This window comes from Pholis gunnellus (assembly GCF_910591455.1).
Source record: "Pholis gunnellus genome assembly, chromosome: 1".
NCBI lineage: Eukaryota > Metazoa > Chordata > Actinopteri > Perciformes > Pholidae > Pholis > Pholis gunnellus.
This window is the reverse complement of record NC_136528.1, coordinates 30,447,086-30,466,674: the sequence shown is the minus strand read 5'-3', so window position 1 is coordinate 30,466,674 and position 19,589 is coordinate 30,447,086. Positions and strand designations below refer to the sequence as shown.

The 19,589-nt window shown below is 45.8% G+C and overlaps 1 protein-coding gene across 1 annotated transcript in view; it reads right to left on the bottom strand.

Moving 5' to 3' along the window:
* The window catches only part of adamtsl3 (ADAMTS-like 3), a gene marked incomplete at both ends in the record, with an annotated part of 203,791 nt that overhangs the window by 94,567 nt on the left and 89,635 nt on the right, over window positions 1-19,589 (bottom strand). Inside the window, 1 exon segment of the mRNA XM_079161155.1 lies at window positions 6,464-6,591. Within this exon segment, the coding sequence (XP_079017281.1) occupies window positions 6,464-6,591 (128 nt within the window).

Genomic DNA, 19,589 nt, shown 5'->3' with positions numbered 1-19,589 from the left:
GCGATACAAATACATCATTGATTAATCGGTTGAAGTAACTTTTCGAAAAGAAAAAAAAAAGGAAAGAAAGAATAAGTAAAACAAGTCTGATTCCAGCTTCTTAAATGTGAATATTTTGTGGTTTCTTCACTCATTTATGACAGTAAACTGAATACATTTCAGTTGGGAAAAAAACAAGACATTTGAGGATGTCATCTTGAGCTTTGGGAAACACTGATTGTAATTGTTTACCATTTACTGACATTTTAAAGACAAAACAACTAGTCAATTAACCGTGAAAAAATAATGAACAGATGAACCAACAATGAAAATAATGATTAGTTGTGGTCCTAATGAACTTTAGCTGTCCCTTATCAAGATTTATGTTATACATGCCGTGCAGTATGATTTACTGTCAGGGTAAAAGATGCCGGGGTAATTATGTTGAGTTCTACCCAGAACTGACAAAGAACAAAATAGCCAAAACATATACAGAGTAGGCAAATGGAATTTGCAGGAAACACAGGAGGACTTTCAATTGTCACCTCTGTCCATTGAGGTGAAAATTGTCTTTATTCTTTATTCAGTTAAAAATTTTAATAAATGGAAATTTCAGTTTGTAAAAGTATATACTGTCCTGGTGTCATCAGAACGTGATTGTGTCAGTGAGGAAGAAATCATCACATGTTGTATCTCTTCTGCTGCTCAGATTTCATTCAGGTTGCAGGTTTTGGGTATTACCATAATACATGTAATTATTGTAAAGTATAAAATAGATGAAATCATAAAGAAACAACATATGTATTCTCATATGCAAAGAGTGGTGAATACAATCTCCAATCAACCTCAGACCATCATTTTTTGCATAATGCTAAATTGCTGCACTTGAAAGAACACATTTCAGGTTGATCTTATATTCCACAGTTGCTGTGGCCTAGAACAGAACGTTTTATTTGACGTTTTAAATTGTGGACAATTCACTGTTTGGGCTCCTGCCAGTGACAATTAAACAGATGCCACGTTCAGGGATTGTGGTTGGGTTTGAAGGTAATATAGTTATTGATTTTCCTTCATTGGCTGACAATTTTGTCATGCTTTCTGCACCAAAAGACTTGGCCAATAGATTTAACTTGAACCAGAAAGTCTTGACAGGCCAGGCTCTATCTCTAGCTGACAAAGTTGTTTATGTAGTCAGTATCAAAAAAGTTAAAGTAACCTGACATTACATTTTGAGTTCAAATTAAGCAATTACTAATTAAAGGGGAGCTTTTAAAGCGTAATTTAACTTAAAAAGTTAAGAAAATATAAAGTGAATAATTCCTTAATAAGAATCAAAAAATGTTATGTTAAGGTGCAAGATATGAGATTGCCAACATTTCGATTTCCTCTCAACGGCTCTCAATACAGGTGGGGACGGAGTGGTCTTGTTCACGAGCGAGGGTAAGATGGAGCGGGAGATCGACAGGCGGATCGGTGCGGCGAAGCTCTCAATTTACTGGTCGGTCTACGTTCCTACCCTCACCTATGGTCACGAACTCTGGGTCGTGACCGAAAGGACAAGGTCGCGGCTACAAGTGGCCGAAATGAGTTTCCTCCGTAGGGTGGCCGGGCTCAGCCTTAGAGATAGGGGGAGGAGCTCGGACATCAGGAGGGAACTTGGAGTCGAGCCGCTACTCCTTCGCGTCGAAAGGAGTCAGCTTAGGTGGTTCGGGCATCTAATTAGGACTGGAGGTTTTCCAGGCACGTCCAACTGGAAGGAGACCCCGGGGAAGACCCAGAACACGCTGGAGGGATTATATCTCCCAGCTGGCCTGGGAACGCCTCGGGATCCCCCAGTATGAGCTGGAAAATGTTGCGGGCGAGAGGGAAGTCTGGGTCAGCCTGCTTGGCCTGCTGCCACCGCGATCCGACCCCGGATAAGCGGAGGAAAATGGATGGATGGATGGCTCTCAATACGTAGAAGGCAAGCTGGCGGATTACAGCTAATGGTGCTAACACCACTAACAGTGGAAACAACAGTAAAAAGTGCTGACAGAACTAACAGTGTTTACCTGAGGGGGAACCGGAGGGTGGGTGCTACGCTGGCGTCAGCTGTTACCGCCATATGAGAGCAGTGCAAAGCAGAGGCCGTTTCGTTTTTATAGTGCTTTAAAAGGTACTCAAAGACACTTTACATGCTAAAAAACAGAAACAATAGAAGCAACAAGAAAATGCATTTCCTGCAGAAAATGCGTTGGAATGCTGAAAGCTGAAATTAATCGCAAAAGAAATTCTGAAAATACAGAAATGGGAGACCACCTGTCTGAAAAATGTTGAAGGCCAAAAGCATTAAACTGCATTGCTGAAAACCCTTCTAATTGAAATGTATAACTGGCAGTTGGAAGCTAAACTGTATTATTGAACGAAGCTAAGAGCTGAATTACAATGCAGGATAAGGCTTGAAGCTAAACAATTTTACTGTCAAAGTAATAGTAGTAAAAGTAGTATTAGTAGTGGTAGTAGTAGTAATAGTAGTAGAAGTAGTAGAACTATTAGTAGGAGTAGTAGTAATAGTAGTAATAACAGTAGTAGTGATCATAGTAGTAGTTACAATAACAGTAGTAGTAGTAGAAGTATTATTATTAGTAGTAATAGTAGTATTGGTAGTAGCAGTAATAACAGCAGTAGCAGTAGTAGTAGTAGTCCTAGTCGTAGTAATAGCTGTAGTAGTGGTCGTAGTGGTAGTTCATATAAAAGTAGTATTTGTAGAAGTAGTAGTAGTATTGGTAGTAATAGCATTTGTAGTAGTAGTAGTTGTAGTAGTTTTAGTAGTAGTTGCAGTAATAGCAGTAGCAATGGCAGTTGTAGTAGAAGTGGTAGTTTTACTATAAATAGTATTAGTAGTAAAAGTATTAGTAGCATTAAAATAAGTACTAGTAGTAGCAGTAGTGATATTTATAGTATAAATAGAAGTATTAGTAGCATTAGAAGAAGTAGTAGAAGTAGTAGTATCAGTAGTCGTCGTAATAGCTGTAGTAGTGGTCGTAGTAGTTAAAATAACAGTAGTAGTAGTAGAAGTAGTAGTAGTAGTAATAGTAATAGCAGTATTTGAAGTAACAGTAATAGCAGTAGTAGTAGTACTAGTAGTAGTCGTACTAATAGCTGTAGTAGTATTAGTATTGGTAGTAGCATGAATAGCAGTAGTAGTGGTAGTAGTTGTAGTATAAGTAATAGTGGTATTGGTAGTAATAGCAGTAGTGGTAGTAATAATATTGGTGGTAGCAGTAATAGCAGTAGTAGTAGTAGTAATAGTAGCAACAGCAGAAGTTGTAGTGGAAGTAGTAGTAGCAGTAGTAGTAGTAATACTAGAAATATTAGCAGCAGTAGTAGTAGTTGTCGCAGTGTTAGTAAGAGCATTAAGTTTTTCAACAAAAAAGACGTAGTCAAGAAGTACTACCCTGAGCCTTCCACTAAGCTCTTATTGTATTCGTATTAGTTTGTTGCACTTATTGTTTTCATATTAGTTTGTCTCTGTACTTTTGCTCTGGTTTATGCTCTTAGATGCTTGTTTAAAAAAGGAGATGAACTTATGACTTCTGGTGACTAGTAGTTCTCTTGAATACCTATATTGAATACACTTATTGTAAGTCGCTTTGGATAAAAGCGTCTGCTAAATTACTGTAATGTAATGTATGGTGAAGGGGGGCAGTGTTGGGGGGCTCCTCCTGAAGTCCACTGTCATCTCCACAGTTTTGCGCTTGTCCAGCTCCAGGTTGTTCTGACCACACCAGAGGACCAGCTGTTCAACCTCCCGTCGGTACGCAGACTCATCACAATCCCTGATGAGGCTGATGACCGTTGTGTCGTCTGCGAACTTCAGGAGTTTAACAGACGGGTCCTCTGAGGTGCAGTCGTTGGTGTAGAGGGAGAAGAGCAGTGGGGAGAGCACACATCCCTGGGGGGCGCCAGTGCTGATAGTCCGGGTGCTGGATGTGATTCTGATCTGCTTAACTGGGACCGGGTCGCAGAAGCAGCAGAATAAACAGGGTATAATCGACTCCTTTTTGCCCCGTAAACTATAAGGACATTATTCACCATAATATTTGGTTCAACATAAGCAGTTATGTTATGGGATTTCCCTTCGACTAACACAGTGACAGGTGGGCACGGCCCCTTAAAAGTGTCAGTATGTAACGTCTTCTCAACGGTCGTTTTTGAGTGTTGGTTGTGCTGAAATAAAAGATAAATGCCTCAAGAGTTTTTTCTCGCCATTTTTATGATTCTTTTCTTGTACATTTGTCACTTTAATATATATATAAATATATATAACATATAATGAAGTTTTCACATTCATTTATGTTTCACTCTTGGAAATAGTAGCGTTTTTTCTCTGAATATAGTCCTTCTCCCCGGCTTCGTAATTCTGTATTTTGTTTTTACTGCAATGGCCCTAATACACCATTGTACAAATAAGTCAACCCGGGTTGTGATGAACTAGAATCGTCCTTTAAAGTGATGTTGGTAAATTGTTTTATTTTCTTTAGCCATCTTCTCATTCATATTTTTCCACAGCAGAGGCCTGTACTACGAAGTGTATTCAACAAACCCAGGGTATCTCTTCGTTATCTGGCTTAGCTAACCTTAACAACCGCGATCCAGCTAACCCTATGACAATGGTTATCAACTTGGTAAATCAATCCAGGGTTTCTCAATCTGGCTATGAGTGTGTTCACATATAAGGGGTGGTGTTTGCAGCATATGACCAATCTGTACGGCCTCAGGCAACTTAAGAAATTTGTCCCGAGGCCCCAAATCCTTCTCCTTCTACCGGGGTACCATAGAGAGCCTCCTGAAGTGTTGCTTCATCACCTGGTATGGCCCAGTCTTGCTCTCATCCCAACATCAGGTCTTAAGCCAACTCCCATCATCACCACCAGAGTCTAGACTTCGGGGGCAAGTTTTCCTGAACTAACCTTGCCATCACTACCCCATTTAACCGTCTGATCCCAAAATCCCACCGGTGGGATGAAAAAGCATGTTTTCTTTAAACAATCGGCAGAACTACACCGTCTATCACAGCTAGAAGCTGTAAAAAAACTTCATTATTGTCATATTTTCATCGTTCCCGATGGTCCTTGAATAATAATGCAAATTTTTTGATATTTCATCAAAAACATTTTATTCTATTCGTATACTCTCAACACATCCTGTAAAAAATATAACATTCTGAAACTGCAGGTTGCTGAGCACAGTGCATTGAGGAGAGGAGAGGCTGGAAGTAGAGGTTGTAAAAGTGTGAATTTTCATAGCATGTAAAGCCTTTTTTAAAGCCTTTTTTCAGACATTGGTAACACTTGTAGACACTTAGCAAAATGTTTTTCTTTTTTACGATTCATGGCATTGTAAGTTTGTTATTCTGCACAAAAGACAACAGTTTGAGTTCTCTCTACTTCTAACCATGATTGTGCTGTTTCCATAGAGGTGCAGGACTTATAATTTGCAGTGAAAACTAAGGCCACAGAGAGAGAAATGTGACGGGAGCAAAAACCACCTCAAAACAGCTTGGGGTTCAGAGACGACCTCAGAGTGCAGTCTAATCGCCAAAGACTCTTAACTATTCATTTTTTGCGCACCATGTAATAAACTCTTGTTCACTCTAAATTAATTATCTACTGATTGAAATCACAGACCTGCCTCTGCTGATATTGTACATTAGAGTTGCAAATGATGAAATTGCAATAATTGAATGCCGACACTGGGGCCCTGGGGCAGTTACCACTCAGTCATGTAGTGTGAAAACCACGACGACTTCAAGACTCATTACAAGACAGCAAGTGTGGACAGTACAGTGATCTAATGACGTTGAAAGGTGTGTAGTGTGAATTTGGCATTAATCTATTAAAGTACAACTGCAATAAGATAATAAGATGGATGTTTACTTATATACTTAATACTGTTCCCATTTATCTTAGTCTTTCCTCTAAATAAGTATGACAAACCTGGAGGTTTGTTTACAACCTGATCTCAGCAATTAACTTTGTAAGAACAATATTATTACTAAGGATTGGAACGATGGCCAAACATATATTAATAAGAGGTAAGCTTTGATAAATTGGAATTGTGCCTTTAGCTGTCAATTTGTTTTGTGAACTGATGTAATACCAAAATACTCTTTCTACCATTACTTACTGTGCTGACTATTAATACGTTTTTTTGGCATCAGTGAGCTATATTCATTGTCACCAAGATCTACGCCTGCATCCTCCTCAGACACCAGACATGATAACATGATACATCTATAATGAGTCTACAGATGAGGTGAAGGGACAGGAAACATCTGCTCAACAGACACCCAACAATTAAGCAGGATCATTTGTGGTATTCAAAATGTAATGTCTCGCTTGAGCAGATTGGCTACTCTGACCATAATAGTTTTAGTCATTCAACAGTCTCATAAACACCCCAGCTTTGTACAGGGATCACATTCTGGATTACATTTTCTTACCCTCCGTTGAGACAGCGTCTTAGAGAGTAGGAAGCTCCTCCTCCGCAGGTGCGAGAGCACTCACTCCAGGAGCCCCAGGCATCCCACCCGATGTCCCTGGCTTCATCTGAGCGGGTCATCCTGGAGGCCTACAGAAAGAACCAGCACAAAGATCACGCATTTCCATCAGGTTAGATATTCACATGCTTTCACACTGAGCATGTTCTGACAAGTATATATGAACTCTGACACGGATCACATTTTTCACAAGAATTACTGTACTGAAAATTCGAAATAACTGCTTTCTTAAGAGTCCCAATACAAATAACTCCAAAGTTCAAGGGTATATCGTTGTAAAAAGGTTAGAACGGAAGGACTGGATCTGCATGCACTGCTATTGTCAAGGTTGAAAGTAGTAATAAAGTTTGCTGTCTGTTGTAGTACACTATAGTGTACATTTTGAATATGTCCGTTCTGCACAATGTGATTGGTTGATGCCTTTATTTAAGCTGTCAATATCTCAAAGAGCACAGTGGTCCCTGGTATTCTTCATCTGCCTGCTGTGGCAAACCAGGGGGAAAAGCTGAGCAGACACAGCCCAGGAGGCGGATCCCCACCCTCAGGTTGGGGGAGGTGATAGAGGGAGTATACTACCCAGTGCAGGTGCTGCAGCCACTAGGCACGTGGCAGTGGTCACACCTGCAGCCCATGAGCTAATTAGAAGGAGCATATATTCACAGGGCTGAGCTGCAGCAGCGGAACAGAGTGGGCAGAAGAATACAAGGATCTCCTGAACCTCTGGAGAGGAGCTGCAGCAGACAGGAGGTAACTCAGCGGACTCACCTCTCTCCTCTGCCCAAACAGGACGGAGGAATCGTCTCCCACTGGGTGTAGACCAAAGGCCAAAGACCCTGACCGGGAGGAACCTTTTGTTGAGTTTGACCCTATACCCCTTTACCCTACCCTGCTTATTAAAGGACACTTTTTGTTACATGGTTACTGTCTCTGAGTCACCTGTTTTATCTCTGAATCTTGCCTCCACGTCCCCCGGGTTGCCATATTTGGTGGAGAATGCGGGCACGGTTATCCGTCGCTAAAGATTGAGAATAAAATAGGTACTCAGAGAGAGAGAGACACACCGTGCTATGGAGAACGCACTAGCACAGCTCATACACACCCAAACCCAGCAGGCCCAGAGTCTTAGCGCATTACAGGACGCAATGACTACTCTGGGCATCTGATGAAACCAGAGAGGCCCACGGAACCCAGTAAAGTGCTCACCAAACAGACTGGTGAAGATGACATTGAGGCCTACCTAGAGGTTTTTGAGAGAACTGCTGTTGATTATATGTCACGGGGCATGGTGGAGGACTCAAACGCAGACCAGGCAGAGTAGCGTGTAGAAGTGGTTTAATGAACAATTCAAAACAAACAGCAGACTTACAGGCACAATGGGGCATCCACGGATGAGACACGGGAAGAGGGGAGGAAATCCAGCAGGACAGGAAACAGGGCAGGCAGACAGGGAAACCAGTAACTGGACAAGCCGAACGGGCGGGTAGACATTGCAAGAATCTGGCAAGGAATGACTGAGGCGCAGGAGCTTATGTAGGGCGAAGAACAGGTGAGAGGAGTTGTGCTGATGAGGGGGAAGTGCTTGATTAGTGATCAGAGGCAGGTGAAGGGAATTAGGCTGAGGGAGTGACTGACAGGTAGAGTGGAGTAACACAGACACACAGAACACAGAGGCAAAGCCTAATCGTGACAGTACCCCCCCCCCAAGGGACGGATTCCAGACGTCCCAAAAAAAAAACAAACAAAAAAAACAAACGCCTCCCAAGGGAGGGCGGTGGGGGCCCGGAGGAGGGTTAACACTCCGCCGAGGCCGAGAGTCAGAGTCCAAAACCGGGTGGGTGGAGGGGGCCCGGAGGAGGGCCAGGGCTCTGGAGGCCGGAAATCAGACGGGGAACAGGGCTCTGGAGGCCGGAAATCAGACGGGGAACAGGGCTCTGGAGGCTGGATCTCGGGCGGTCGACCGGACTGCGGGACTTGCTTCCGAAGCGGGGGCTCCGGCGGACGGCCGGGCTGCGGGACTTGCTTCCGAAGCGGGGGCTCCGGCGGACGGCCGGGCTGCGGGACTTGCTTCCGAAGCGGGGGCTCCGGCGGACGGCCGGGCTGCGGGACTTGCTTCCGAAGCGGGGGCTCCGGCGGACGGCTGGGCTGCGGGACTTGCTTCCGAAGCGGGGGCTCCGGCGGACGGCCGGGCTGCGGGACTTGCTTCCGAAGCGGGGGCTCCGGCGGACGGCCGGGCTGGACAGGCTCGGGGAAGCCGGACTGGACGGGCTGAGGCTCGGGGGAGCCGGACTGGACGGGCTGAGGCTCGGGGGAGCCGGACTGGACGGGCTGAGGCTCGGGGGAGCCGGACTGGACGGGCTGAGGCTCCGGGGAGCCGGACTGGACGGGCTGAGGCTCCGGGGAGCCGGACTGGACGGGCTGAGGCTCGGGGGAGCCGGACTGGACGGGCTGGGGCTCGGGGGAGCCGGACTGGACGGGCTGGGGCTCAGGGGAGCCGGACGGGGAACACTGGGGCTCAGGGGAGCCGGACGGGGAACACTGGGGCTCAGGGGAGCCGGACTGGGAACACTGGGGCTCGGGAGAGCCGGACTGGGGAGACTGGGGCTCGGGAGAGCCGGACTGGGGAGACTGGGGCTCGGGAGAGCCGGACTGGGAAGACTGGGGCTCGGGAGAGCCGGACTGGGAAGACTGGGGCTCGGGAGAGCCGGACTGGGAAGACTGGGGCTCGGGAGAGCCGGACTGGGAAGACTGGGGCTCGGGAGAGCCGGACTGGGAAGACTGGGGCTCGGGAGAGCCGGACTGGGAAGACTGGGGCTCGGGAGAGCCGGACTGGGAAGACTGGGGCTCGGGAGAGCCGGACTGGGAAGACTGGGGCTCGGGAGAGCCGGACTGGGAAGACTGGGACTCGGGAGAGCCGGACTGGGAAGACTGGGACTCGGGAGAGCCGGACTGGGAAGACTGGGACTCGGGAGAGCCGGACTGGGAAGACTGGGACTCGGGAGAGCCGGGCTGGGCGGACTGGGGCTCCGGCTGGAGCTCGGGAGAGCCGGGCTGGGGCTCCGGCTGGAGCTCGGGAGAGCCGGGCTGGGCGGACTGGGGCTCCGGCTGGAGCTCGGGAGAGCCGGGCTGGGCGGACTGGGGCTCCGGCTGGAGCTCGGGGGCTGGTGATCGCTGCTCCTCGGAGACGGCGGCAGGGGCTGGTGATCGCTGCTCCTCGGAGACGGCGGCAGCAGGGGCTGGTGATTGCTGCTCCTCGGAGACGGCGGCGGCAGGGGCTGGAGGTCGCTGCTCCTCGGAGACGGCAGAAGCTGGAGGTCGCTGCTCCTCGGATGCGGCAGAAGCTGGAGGTCGCTGCTCCTTGGAGGCGGCAGAAGCTGGAGGTCGCTGCTCCTCGGAGACGGCGGCGGTAGGGGCTGGTGATCGCTGCTCCTCGGAGACGGCGGCCGGGACTGGAGGTCGCTGCTGCTCCTCGGAGACGGCAACGGCCAGGACTGGAGGTCGCTGCTGCTCTTCGGAGACGGCAACGGGCGGGACTGGAGGTCGCTGCTGCATGGAGGCGGCAGTGGCAGGCACCGGAGGTCGCTGCTGCACGGAGGCGGCAGGCACAGGAGATCGCTGCTGCACGGAGGCGGCAGTGGCAGGCACAGGAGGTCGCTGCTGCACGGAGGCGACAGCGGCAGGCACAGGAGGTCGCTGCTGCACGGAGGCGACAGCGGCAGGCACAGGAGGTCGCTGCTGCACGGAGGCGGCAGCGGCAGGCACAGGAGGTCGCTGCGGCATGGAGGCGGCAGCGTCAGGCACAGGAGGTCGCTGCGGCTCTGAGGCGGCGAGGCTCAACCAAATGGCAAAGCCCGCCAGGAATAGGCTCACCTCATCGGCGGCGACCGAGTGCGGGAGTGACTGAGTCGCTGAGGCGCCTGCGGCCGGGTTCGGGATAGGCTGCGGTGCCGAGGCGGCGGCGGTCAGGTCCGGGAGAGGCTGCGGCGCTGAGGAGACAGCTGGAGTCGGTCGGACACGGGGAGCTGGAGTCGGTCGGACCGTCGACTGGACACGGGGAGCTGGAGTCGGTCGGACCGTCGACAGGACACGGGGAGCTGGAGTTAGCTGCGGCCAAGCGGGAGCAGGGGATCGCTGCAGCCCAGCGGAAACGGGGGATCGCTGCGGCTCAGCGGGAGCGGGGGATCGCTGCGGCCCAGCGGGAGCGGGGGATCGCTGCGGCCCAGCGGGAGCGGGGGATCGCTGCGGCCCAGCGGGAGCGGGGGATCGCTGCGGCCCAGCGGGAGCGGGGGATCGCTGCGGCCCAGCGGGAACGGGGGATCGCTGCGGCCCAGCGGGAACGGGGGATCGCTGCGGCCCAGCGGGAACGGGGGATCGCTGCGGCCCAGCGGGAACGGGGGATCGCTGCGGCCCAGCGGGAACGGGGGATCGCTGCGGCCCAGCGGGAACTGAAGACTGACCCTTTCTCTGCCTCTGACTCTTCTTTGGGGTGACAGAGCGGCTTAGTTCCCGGTTAGCCCTCTGGATGCTCAGAGGCCCTCCATAGGCCAAGCGGGAACCCTCAAACTGTTCATCCCACTCGGGGGATGGCTTCAAACCTAGGTCACGGTTCGCCTTCTGGACGCTCCGAGGCCCTCCAAAAGCCTGGCAGGTTCCCGAAAAGTGTTCGTACCACCCCGGGGAGAAGCGCTCAAAGCGTTGGTCCGCTGCGGCCAACACGTCCGGGTCTGCCTTCTGGATAAGGCGGTAACCCATGAATTGTTCATACCACTCAAACTGGTGGTCTGCTGAGTCCCTTCTTGGCCAGATTCTTCTGTCACGGGGCATGGTGGAGGACTCAAACGCAGACCAGGCAGAGTAGCGTGTAGAAGTGGTTTAATGAACAATTCAAAACAAACAGCAGACTTACAGGCACAATGGGGCATCCACGGATGAGACACGGGAAGAGGGGAGGAAATCCAGCAGGACAGGAAACAGGGCAGGCAGACAGGGAAACCAGTAACTGGACAAGCCGAACGGGCGGGTAGACATTGCAAGAATCTGGCAAGGAATGACTGAGGGGCAGGAGCTTATGTAGGGGGAAGAACAGGTGAGAGGAGTTGTGCTGATGAGGGGGAAGTGCTTGATTAGTGATCAGAGGCAGGTGAAGGGAATTAGGCTGAGGGAGTGACTGACAGGTAGAGTGGAGTAACACAGACACACAGAACACAGAGGCAAAGCCTAATCGTGACATTATAGATGTATGTTATTTGTAACATGGCTCGATTCACATGTCGAAATATTGGTGAATTGTTGGATTCTTCACACTTGTGTCTTCAGAACCTCTCCAACAATGGTGTGGGTTCTCTCTCTCTCATCCTGAATAACATGGCTATTTGGAAATAAATTAGAAAAAAACTCCCAGCAGCCAGTCAACATGCAAACAGTAAACATGACCAAAACATAGATACCGAGTATATCTTTATTCAGTGAGGCTTTGTGGCACAAAGGCAGTAAAACTGCCTGTGCCAAAGCACACTGACTGTAATCCTGCGGGCTTAATAATAATCTCTTTGTCCAGAAAAGTATATCCAACAAATTGCTTAGAGTCCCACACTTTGCACTCTTCATGCATTATTTTTTGCAAAAAAGTTAGCTAATCGTGTGCTGGTCTAGAGAAATGACTGTGGAATCCAGCACATTTACACATTTTGCACTACAGACCTTAATTGACAGGAAAACCAACTTTCTGCTCCATAGAGACCAGTGTTAAATTGTACTTCATGAACATCTTCCACAGAACACGGTATCCCATTTCTACATCGCCAGTTTAGCCACATTTTTTACACTACAGACACAATTTTCACTGATCTGTTGTTCAACTCATCCTTCCTCTCATGTATTAATATCGGAGCAATAGGAGCTAGGAGGATTTGTTTGAGAGGTGTTTCCCTGCTTTTTCTCCATGAACAGGCTGCAGGTGCACAGGTGATTCTGATTGAGCTAATTAGTGAACAGAGACTCACAGACACACATGACTTAGCGATCTACGTGATGCAGCTCAGCCAATCAAATATGGGTATTCTGACAAGCTTCCTGATTCCAGTGAGATGTACACACACCATGACACAAGTGGGCGAGACGAGGAAAGACTTGGCAGAGCAGGACAATAGTTAGGTAAACTGTAAAAGTTAAAACTTTGATCAATCTTCAAATGAGAGAAATTCCCAGAGAGATCAGTTGTGAACTAGTAATGGGAAGGATGAGCTGAAGAGCAGATCATGTGATAAACGGAGCCTCTCCCAGCTGTTAGCAGACTCTTATGCTAGGAGGCGAGTGAGCTGTACCCAGCATGCAGTTCGGCGGTGTAATTATATAAATGTAAAATTATTAGTGTTACAAATTGTTTGTGACACAGACTGTTGTGTTGTGGTGATTTGCTCTGTTAAAGAGCTTAGTTGTGGGTTGTTAATTGTTATTACAATTATGACCATGACTAGGGGTCCCTCTCAATACACACAAGAAAACTAGCTCCGATGCCGATGCCGTTATCGGCGAACAATATATTTAGCTGCCTGTTGGAGACAAACAGCAGTTGTTCCGGCTTGGTATGTGAAAAATTCATATGTACAGGATGTTGAAACCGTTATACAAGATTAAATACAAGTATGGATCTAAAATGCAGAAAAGAGAGAAGTGATATCTCAATGGAACCTCAACGATACTACCAGTAACATCGGCGTGTGTAGCTACATATTGCGACGTCTTCGGGCAGTAGAAGTCACACTGTCAAAATTTCTTGCGAAATGTTCTAGTTAATTCTACAATACGTTTTGTTTAAATATACAGCTGTGAGGGCAGGGGTAAAAAGTGGTTTACGTTATAATTAGGAGCAAAGGAAGTTATACCAATAAAAATGTGCTCACAAAACATTTAAAAGTCTTAAAAACGTAGTGTGCTGGAGGATCTGCAACAAACGCATCGAGTCAAAAAGTCTTACATTTTGAATCTTAACATTGAATGATCCAAAAAATGTTTTGCAGTGTGGAGTCATCTTGGAACTTTGTGCAGCTATAGTACAGATATAGTGTTGTCCCATTGGAAGCGTTCTCCAAGGATACAATGAGTCCAGCAGGGAGCCAGCATAGGCTACAGGTGTCACTCTGCTGAAACACTGAAGAGAACCACCACTTTACCCTCTGTGGCCACTGAACAGCAGCATAACCTCACAGTCCTGTGATGCACTTTGATCCATTTTAGGCAAGCAGTCCCACCAAGCTGCCACAGCCTTCATGCATCTCACCCCGACCTTTCTCCTTTCTTATCTGCTGTGTTAAAAGCTCAGATGAAAGAACGGGAGTGGTGGAGAGAGAGACTTTGATACAGAGAGGGAGAGATGGAAAGAGAGAGGGTTTTCCTGGCTGAGTGTCACAGAAAATAGGAAAATTGGCTTCCCTTGGGTCAGTGATGTCACCGCAGACCCTACAGTGCCAAAGAAAAAGGAATCTCATACCGTGTGTGTGTGTGTGTGTGTGTGTGTGTGTGTGTGTGTGTGTGTGTGTGTGTGTGTGTGTGTGTGTGTGTGTGTGTGTGTGTGTGTGTGTTAAGAGAAAAAGGAAAGCATAATTAAGTATTTATGGAAAATAAGTCAGAGAACCAAAGAACCAAGTTTTCTAAAGTGCTTTGAAATTGTGCCCTTCGACCCGTGCGTCATTGGACCGATAGTCATAACACGTATTTATTCAATACAGAAAACTGTTTTTCCTGGAGAAGTGGTAGCACAGGCCTCTACCAAAACCTTCCTTGCCATGTCAGTGAAACCCAAAGCACAGGAACTAACTCTAATTCCTCTGACACTGTTATTTATGCCTGGTCAACCAGAATTAACATTTCTGACATGCCTCCACAGGTTCCATTTCACCCTGCCTCCCAGGCCCGGATCACTAGCTGACCTTGGAGCTGGCTGAGTGAAACACCTCTCAGTATATCCCATAGATGGGATCAATTTGTGTGTATTGGACTGTTGGACTGCGGTGGGACTCAGAATTCTCCCGCTTTCCTTTGCCCGCTGCATCCAAAGAGACAGACTGATCCGCTAGAGAGGAATTAGACACGTTAGCACTCCGCTAATAGGATAAAACCACCTTTTGTTGACAGGCTCAGCCGGCTAACAGCCATCACAGACCTCCAACAGTAAAAACATAGGCATGAGGAGAATATGTCCAGCCAAGGCTTTTATTCTGGCCTGCCTGGCCTAGTGTGTTAAATCTGTTTAGTTCAGTATCAGCAATCTGAGTCCACTGGCAACCAAGATGACTTAAACATGTACAGTATTTCTCAATTAACATGATTAGGACTCAACACTAAGATAGTCCCTGGGTTCAAGTTCTGTAGGTACTATACTTTCTAATAAGACACCAAACCTAATGGCTTATTAGAAGGTGAGACATCTTGTATTACAGGGGTTCCTTGCCTGCTTATTGGCACTCCCAGTAGGGTAGCAAGATGAATTAAAGGGGTTGTGATATGATTCATTAGATAAGAAATTAAAAAAAGGCAACTGAATTCTGCTACACGTATATTATAGTGTTTTTTTATTGTGAATGACTGGATTACGTAACTACAATAAGACCAAACTTTTCAAATGACATAATCTGAAGTGTTGTGTTGAAGTACACATATGCAACTTGTGAACAAGGTGAACATGTAGCATCTGCAGATTAAGGAGAGACAACCCAGGCGAATAAAAAAAAAGCCATTTAAAATGAATATGTTCTATAAATCAGGCTATGAATGATATATGAACAAACCTTCAGATAAAGATAAAGAGAGGAATGAAACGTGTGGTGAATGTAAGTGCTACTATGAGAAAAGAAACTACTCACTAATCACCATGAGACCTCTCCAATAATTACATATTTTAAGAAAAGATTTTCTTTAAATACAAAGATTTTGTGTTAAACATTTTCTGAAATTGTATATTTAAACATATGCATGGCAATTCCATACCCAATATGTTATGATCCAAAAAATCTAGGCAATATACAAGATAAATAATTCCCCTTTTTGTTATCTTCGCCGCCATCTTGAGATACGGGAGTTGAGGGGGAGACACACCTGGCAGAAGATATATTAGGGCACCCTTCTAGTTTATAATTCACTTACAACTTACAAAATCCTTTATAAAAGGTTTTGCTTGCTAGAACGTGGCAACATTTCATTTTGGGTCTTCGGCTAAATCTTAATAGTCACACATTTGGGGAATTCACACAGTTAATATAAAGTGCTACAGATTGGTACAGTGCGAGTTGGTTATAGTTATATATAGATTTTAAATGAGTGTAGATTCGAACAAGTTGTCTTGGATTTGTTGAGGATGCAAGCTTGTAATTGTTTTCCTTTCTCTGACTTGTCAGCCACTGTTGGGTGAATCCATCAGCCATTTATTGATCCATTCAGTCATCCCTTCATTTATTGATTCAATGGTTTTATTTATTGATTCTTTTATTACTTTCTTTTCCTCCAAAAATCCCAAATTGCATCATAGATGTTCCTCTTTGTCTGAGAACCATAAAACATGTACAAGCGTAAATCCTATTAGGTTGCTACACACTTGATCTCCTGCCGAGTTTCAGAGCTAGTAAACAGACTTGCATCATTTTGTTCGGTAGTGGAAGCTCAACCAGAGTGAAAACAGCCAGCAGCATTAATCTCAGTTTGTGTACTGATATGGGAGTGTGTCTGATGGGATTAGGAAAAAAAACTGCCTGCCTCCTTATGTGTATGTGAGTGTTGAATGCAGGATACAGTCTACTAGTTATGAAGTATGTATGCTCGACTGGCTTACTTCACTGGAGATGATTGCATTCTATGCCCATTTTGATTAAATTCTCGATCCATATTGTCAGTGCAAACTATCATACAAGCTATGTACAAGGAAGGTTTATTTACCTATTTAATACTTGTGGCAGGGGCCTGCGATTCAACTACGTCTGTTAGAAAGTTCATATGAAACTAATCCGCACTGGCGAGTGTCAACATTTACAGTTCATCGCAAAGTGCAGGCCTATTTGAATCCCATCTTATACTTATTTACTATGTATATAGTGTGTGTTGAATTTTAAAGGACCACAAATCACGGATGTATTTTTTTCCAAACAAAATGCTTGCAAGACAGTTCCAAGCAGCTATTGGTTTGCATTCATTTTTGTAGAATATCGTCGTATCATTACACTTCATCACGTCTTGCCCTCTCTGATGACGACAGGCTTTTCACCACGCCTTTGAAACATGGCTGTTCACAAAAACTAACACATTTGATTTCCGAAACCTTGACTAATAAAACACAAGTCTGCGTTAGTTTTCAAAGTTATACTACATAATAACGGATTACAATCTTTTTATATCAATCTGTGCTTAAATTACATCATGCCAACCCATTCTCACTCCCAATGGTAAATGGTAAATGGACCTGTACTTGTAAAGAGCTTTTTTAGTCTTCGACCACTCAAAGCACTTTAACACTACATGACATCATTCACTCAGTGATGTCAGGGGCTACTATGCAAGGTGCCACCTGCCAATGTCACACACTTTGTTCACCAGCCCGACCTCATCCCTCAGAGGCTTCGCAACGACACAATAACATCACACTGTTGCTGACAGAGGAGAGTCATTATTTACATGGCTCATGGATGTTCTTGTAAGGTACATTTATACAAACTGTAGATCATTTTGGGAATTTCAGCAAAAGACCTGTCCTGTCATTTATCTAGCATCAGTTTACAAATTTCACATTTCAAGAGGTTGAAGACACAAACACATCTACAGCACAACAGCATGGAAAGTGGTTAGTTTGGATGTGCATCATGCAGTATATGGTTTGTAGTAAATGTCCTTTAATAATGAAAACCATCTGTCACCAACCTCAACCATGTGGTTCTAGTTCCTAATATGAAGAGTATCTTAATCATGCCTAAAAGCATAAATGATGTCTTGATCACATATTTTACTGAATATTGGCGAATAACGATCGTCAGTAAAACTTTATTTCACACTTTGATGTTTAATGGTAAACTGTGTCATTGATCCACGGTTCACATTTGTGCCGAACTGTGATGGGGGATCAGTACGGATCGACAGCGGTCCGTTACATCACTAATTTTCACTTTGTATTTCTGCTGTGAACCACATGGGCTGTGTGGCTGCTCTAACCTGTCAACATTGGTGTCAAAACTAAAAAACAAGAGGTTCCGCGACACACACGCATTTCTCACGCAGGCAGTGTGGCCGGGGCACAAGTCGAGTTATCAGTCGTTGAGTTAAGGTTAGAGTCATTTCCATTCCATCAACTCCTGTCTGAAGTAATCAAAGAGGTGACTCGAGTCCACAACTCTGCCAAACGTATGGGATTACTTGATTAACATGTCATCTTTCAAAAGATACAAATAGAAAAAAAACAAGCATCACAGTGGAATATCACCTTTCAGAAAATAGCATTTAAACACAGTTACAAGACAGAATGTAGATTTAGTTTTATTTTTTGCAGTGGAGATATAAAAAGAGGATCTGCTGGACTGCTTTGACCCGTGTAGTCTGTCTCATTCATAAGGCTGGCAGGTTGGACTCTGGACTCATTATAAACGATTAAGCTCATTCCCTGGCTGATTGCAGTGGAGCCCTCGCACTTGGAGACCTGGCCTCCAAATGCCACGGACAAATGAAAGAAACACACTGCAGAAGTCCTGATCAACATCACACTGTGCCTTTTATGCACAACCCTCAGCTGTTTATCAAGCTTAGGAGAGCTGTGTTTACTGAGCGCCGCCAATATGTTGAGCTGTGCACACGGTCCCTAACCAGACGTCACATGAGACTCGTCAATGACATCATGTATAGCAACAGGACAAATAATAACAACCTGTAAAAGATTGAATGGCTCTGGAGAGAAACCGTTGTGAATCACAGTGATGGAAGTGTCAAATGGTTACTTTAGGCAGCCAAGAAGTGGAAGAATCACCTCGATCTCTCTACTAAGCCTGTAACCAGATTTTGGTGATCTGGAAATCAAAACTCATTGAGCTGTTTCACTGAAGATCACGGAGTCATGTAGTAGTAGTAGTCTAAAAGCTGCTAGAGCATACAAGCATAAAAGCATATGTTGAACATCGTGTTTTTAAAGAATTTAACTGCATATGCAGGATTGTCCTCACCGGAAAAACAGCAGCATTGCTCATTTGGTCAAATGCTTAAAGCCTTGAAAACAATGTACAGCCACCCTTTCCACTGCTGGAGCTTAACAACTTGTAACTTAAGGAGTAGCCTTTGTCTCCGGTTGTGCTTTTGTTTCCACTGTACTCCCCTTCCTTTGGGGGCTCAGGAGGTGGTACAAAAGTTCCACATACTCTCGAGGGGAAGAAATGCTACAGCTGGTTTGCAACAAGACAAACATTGTAATTAATAACATTGAACTGTATTGTATCTGTATTCTCTATCAAAATACGTACTTTAAACAAGCCAAAAGATATTGGCCACCATCACCCACTCCCACTAACTGCTTATCGTTGTTTATCAAGAACGTCGCAGCGTGGGCAAGTTGGTAAAAGGAATAATGCACAGTGCTGTTTGTTGGGTTTGTAGGTGCGGCCCGGTCCAAAAGAACTGAGATCGGTAAACAGACAGAGAGAACACGTGGCTTTATTCGGTTTCTTAGCCTGTTTGCTTTTCGTAGTCCTAAATAGAGAGAGAGAGAGAGAGCTGCAAGCCGCAAACAGCTTTTTCTACACAGTGCAAACTGCTGCTATTGCGAGCCTCCCCCTGCAGATTTTTAGAGAGAATGGTTAACAGAAATATGAAGTGCTCTGCTAGTACCTTGTTCTTACGCGAGTGCTCTGATAAAATGAATGTGTTCTTTGAAACAGTAGGCTTACGCTTTATCCAACCTTTCTGAGGCTTTTGCATGGTTGAATCCTTTTAATTTATTTGATCACAATTTTTAACTGCCCACTTAGTCACTTTCTCTAGTGGTGCTAAACTGATCTAGAGCATTTTATACAGATAATCTGTGGACCTCTTCCTCTCTACAAAACATGAAAAA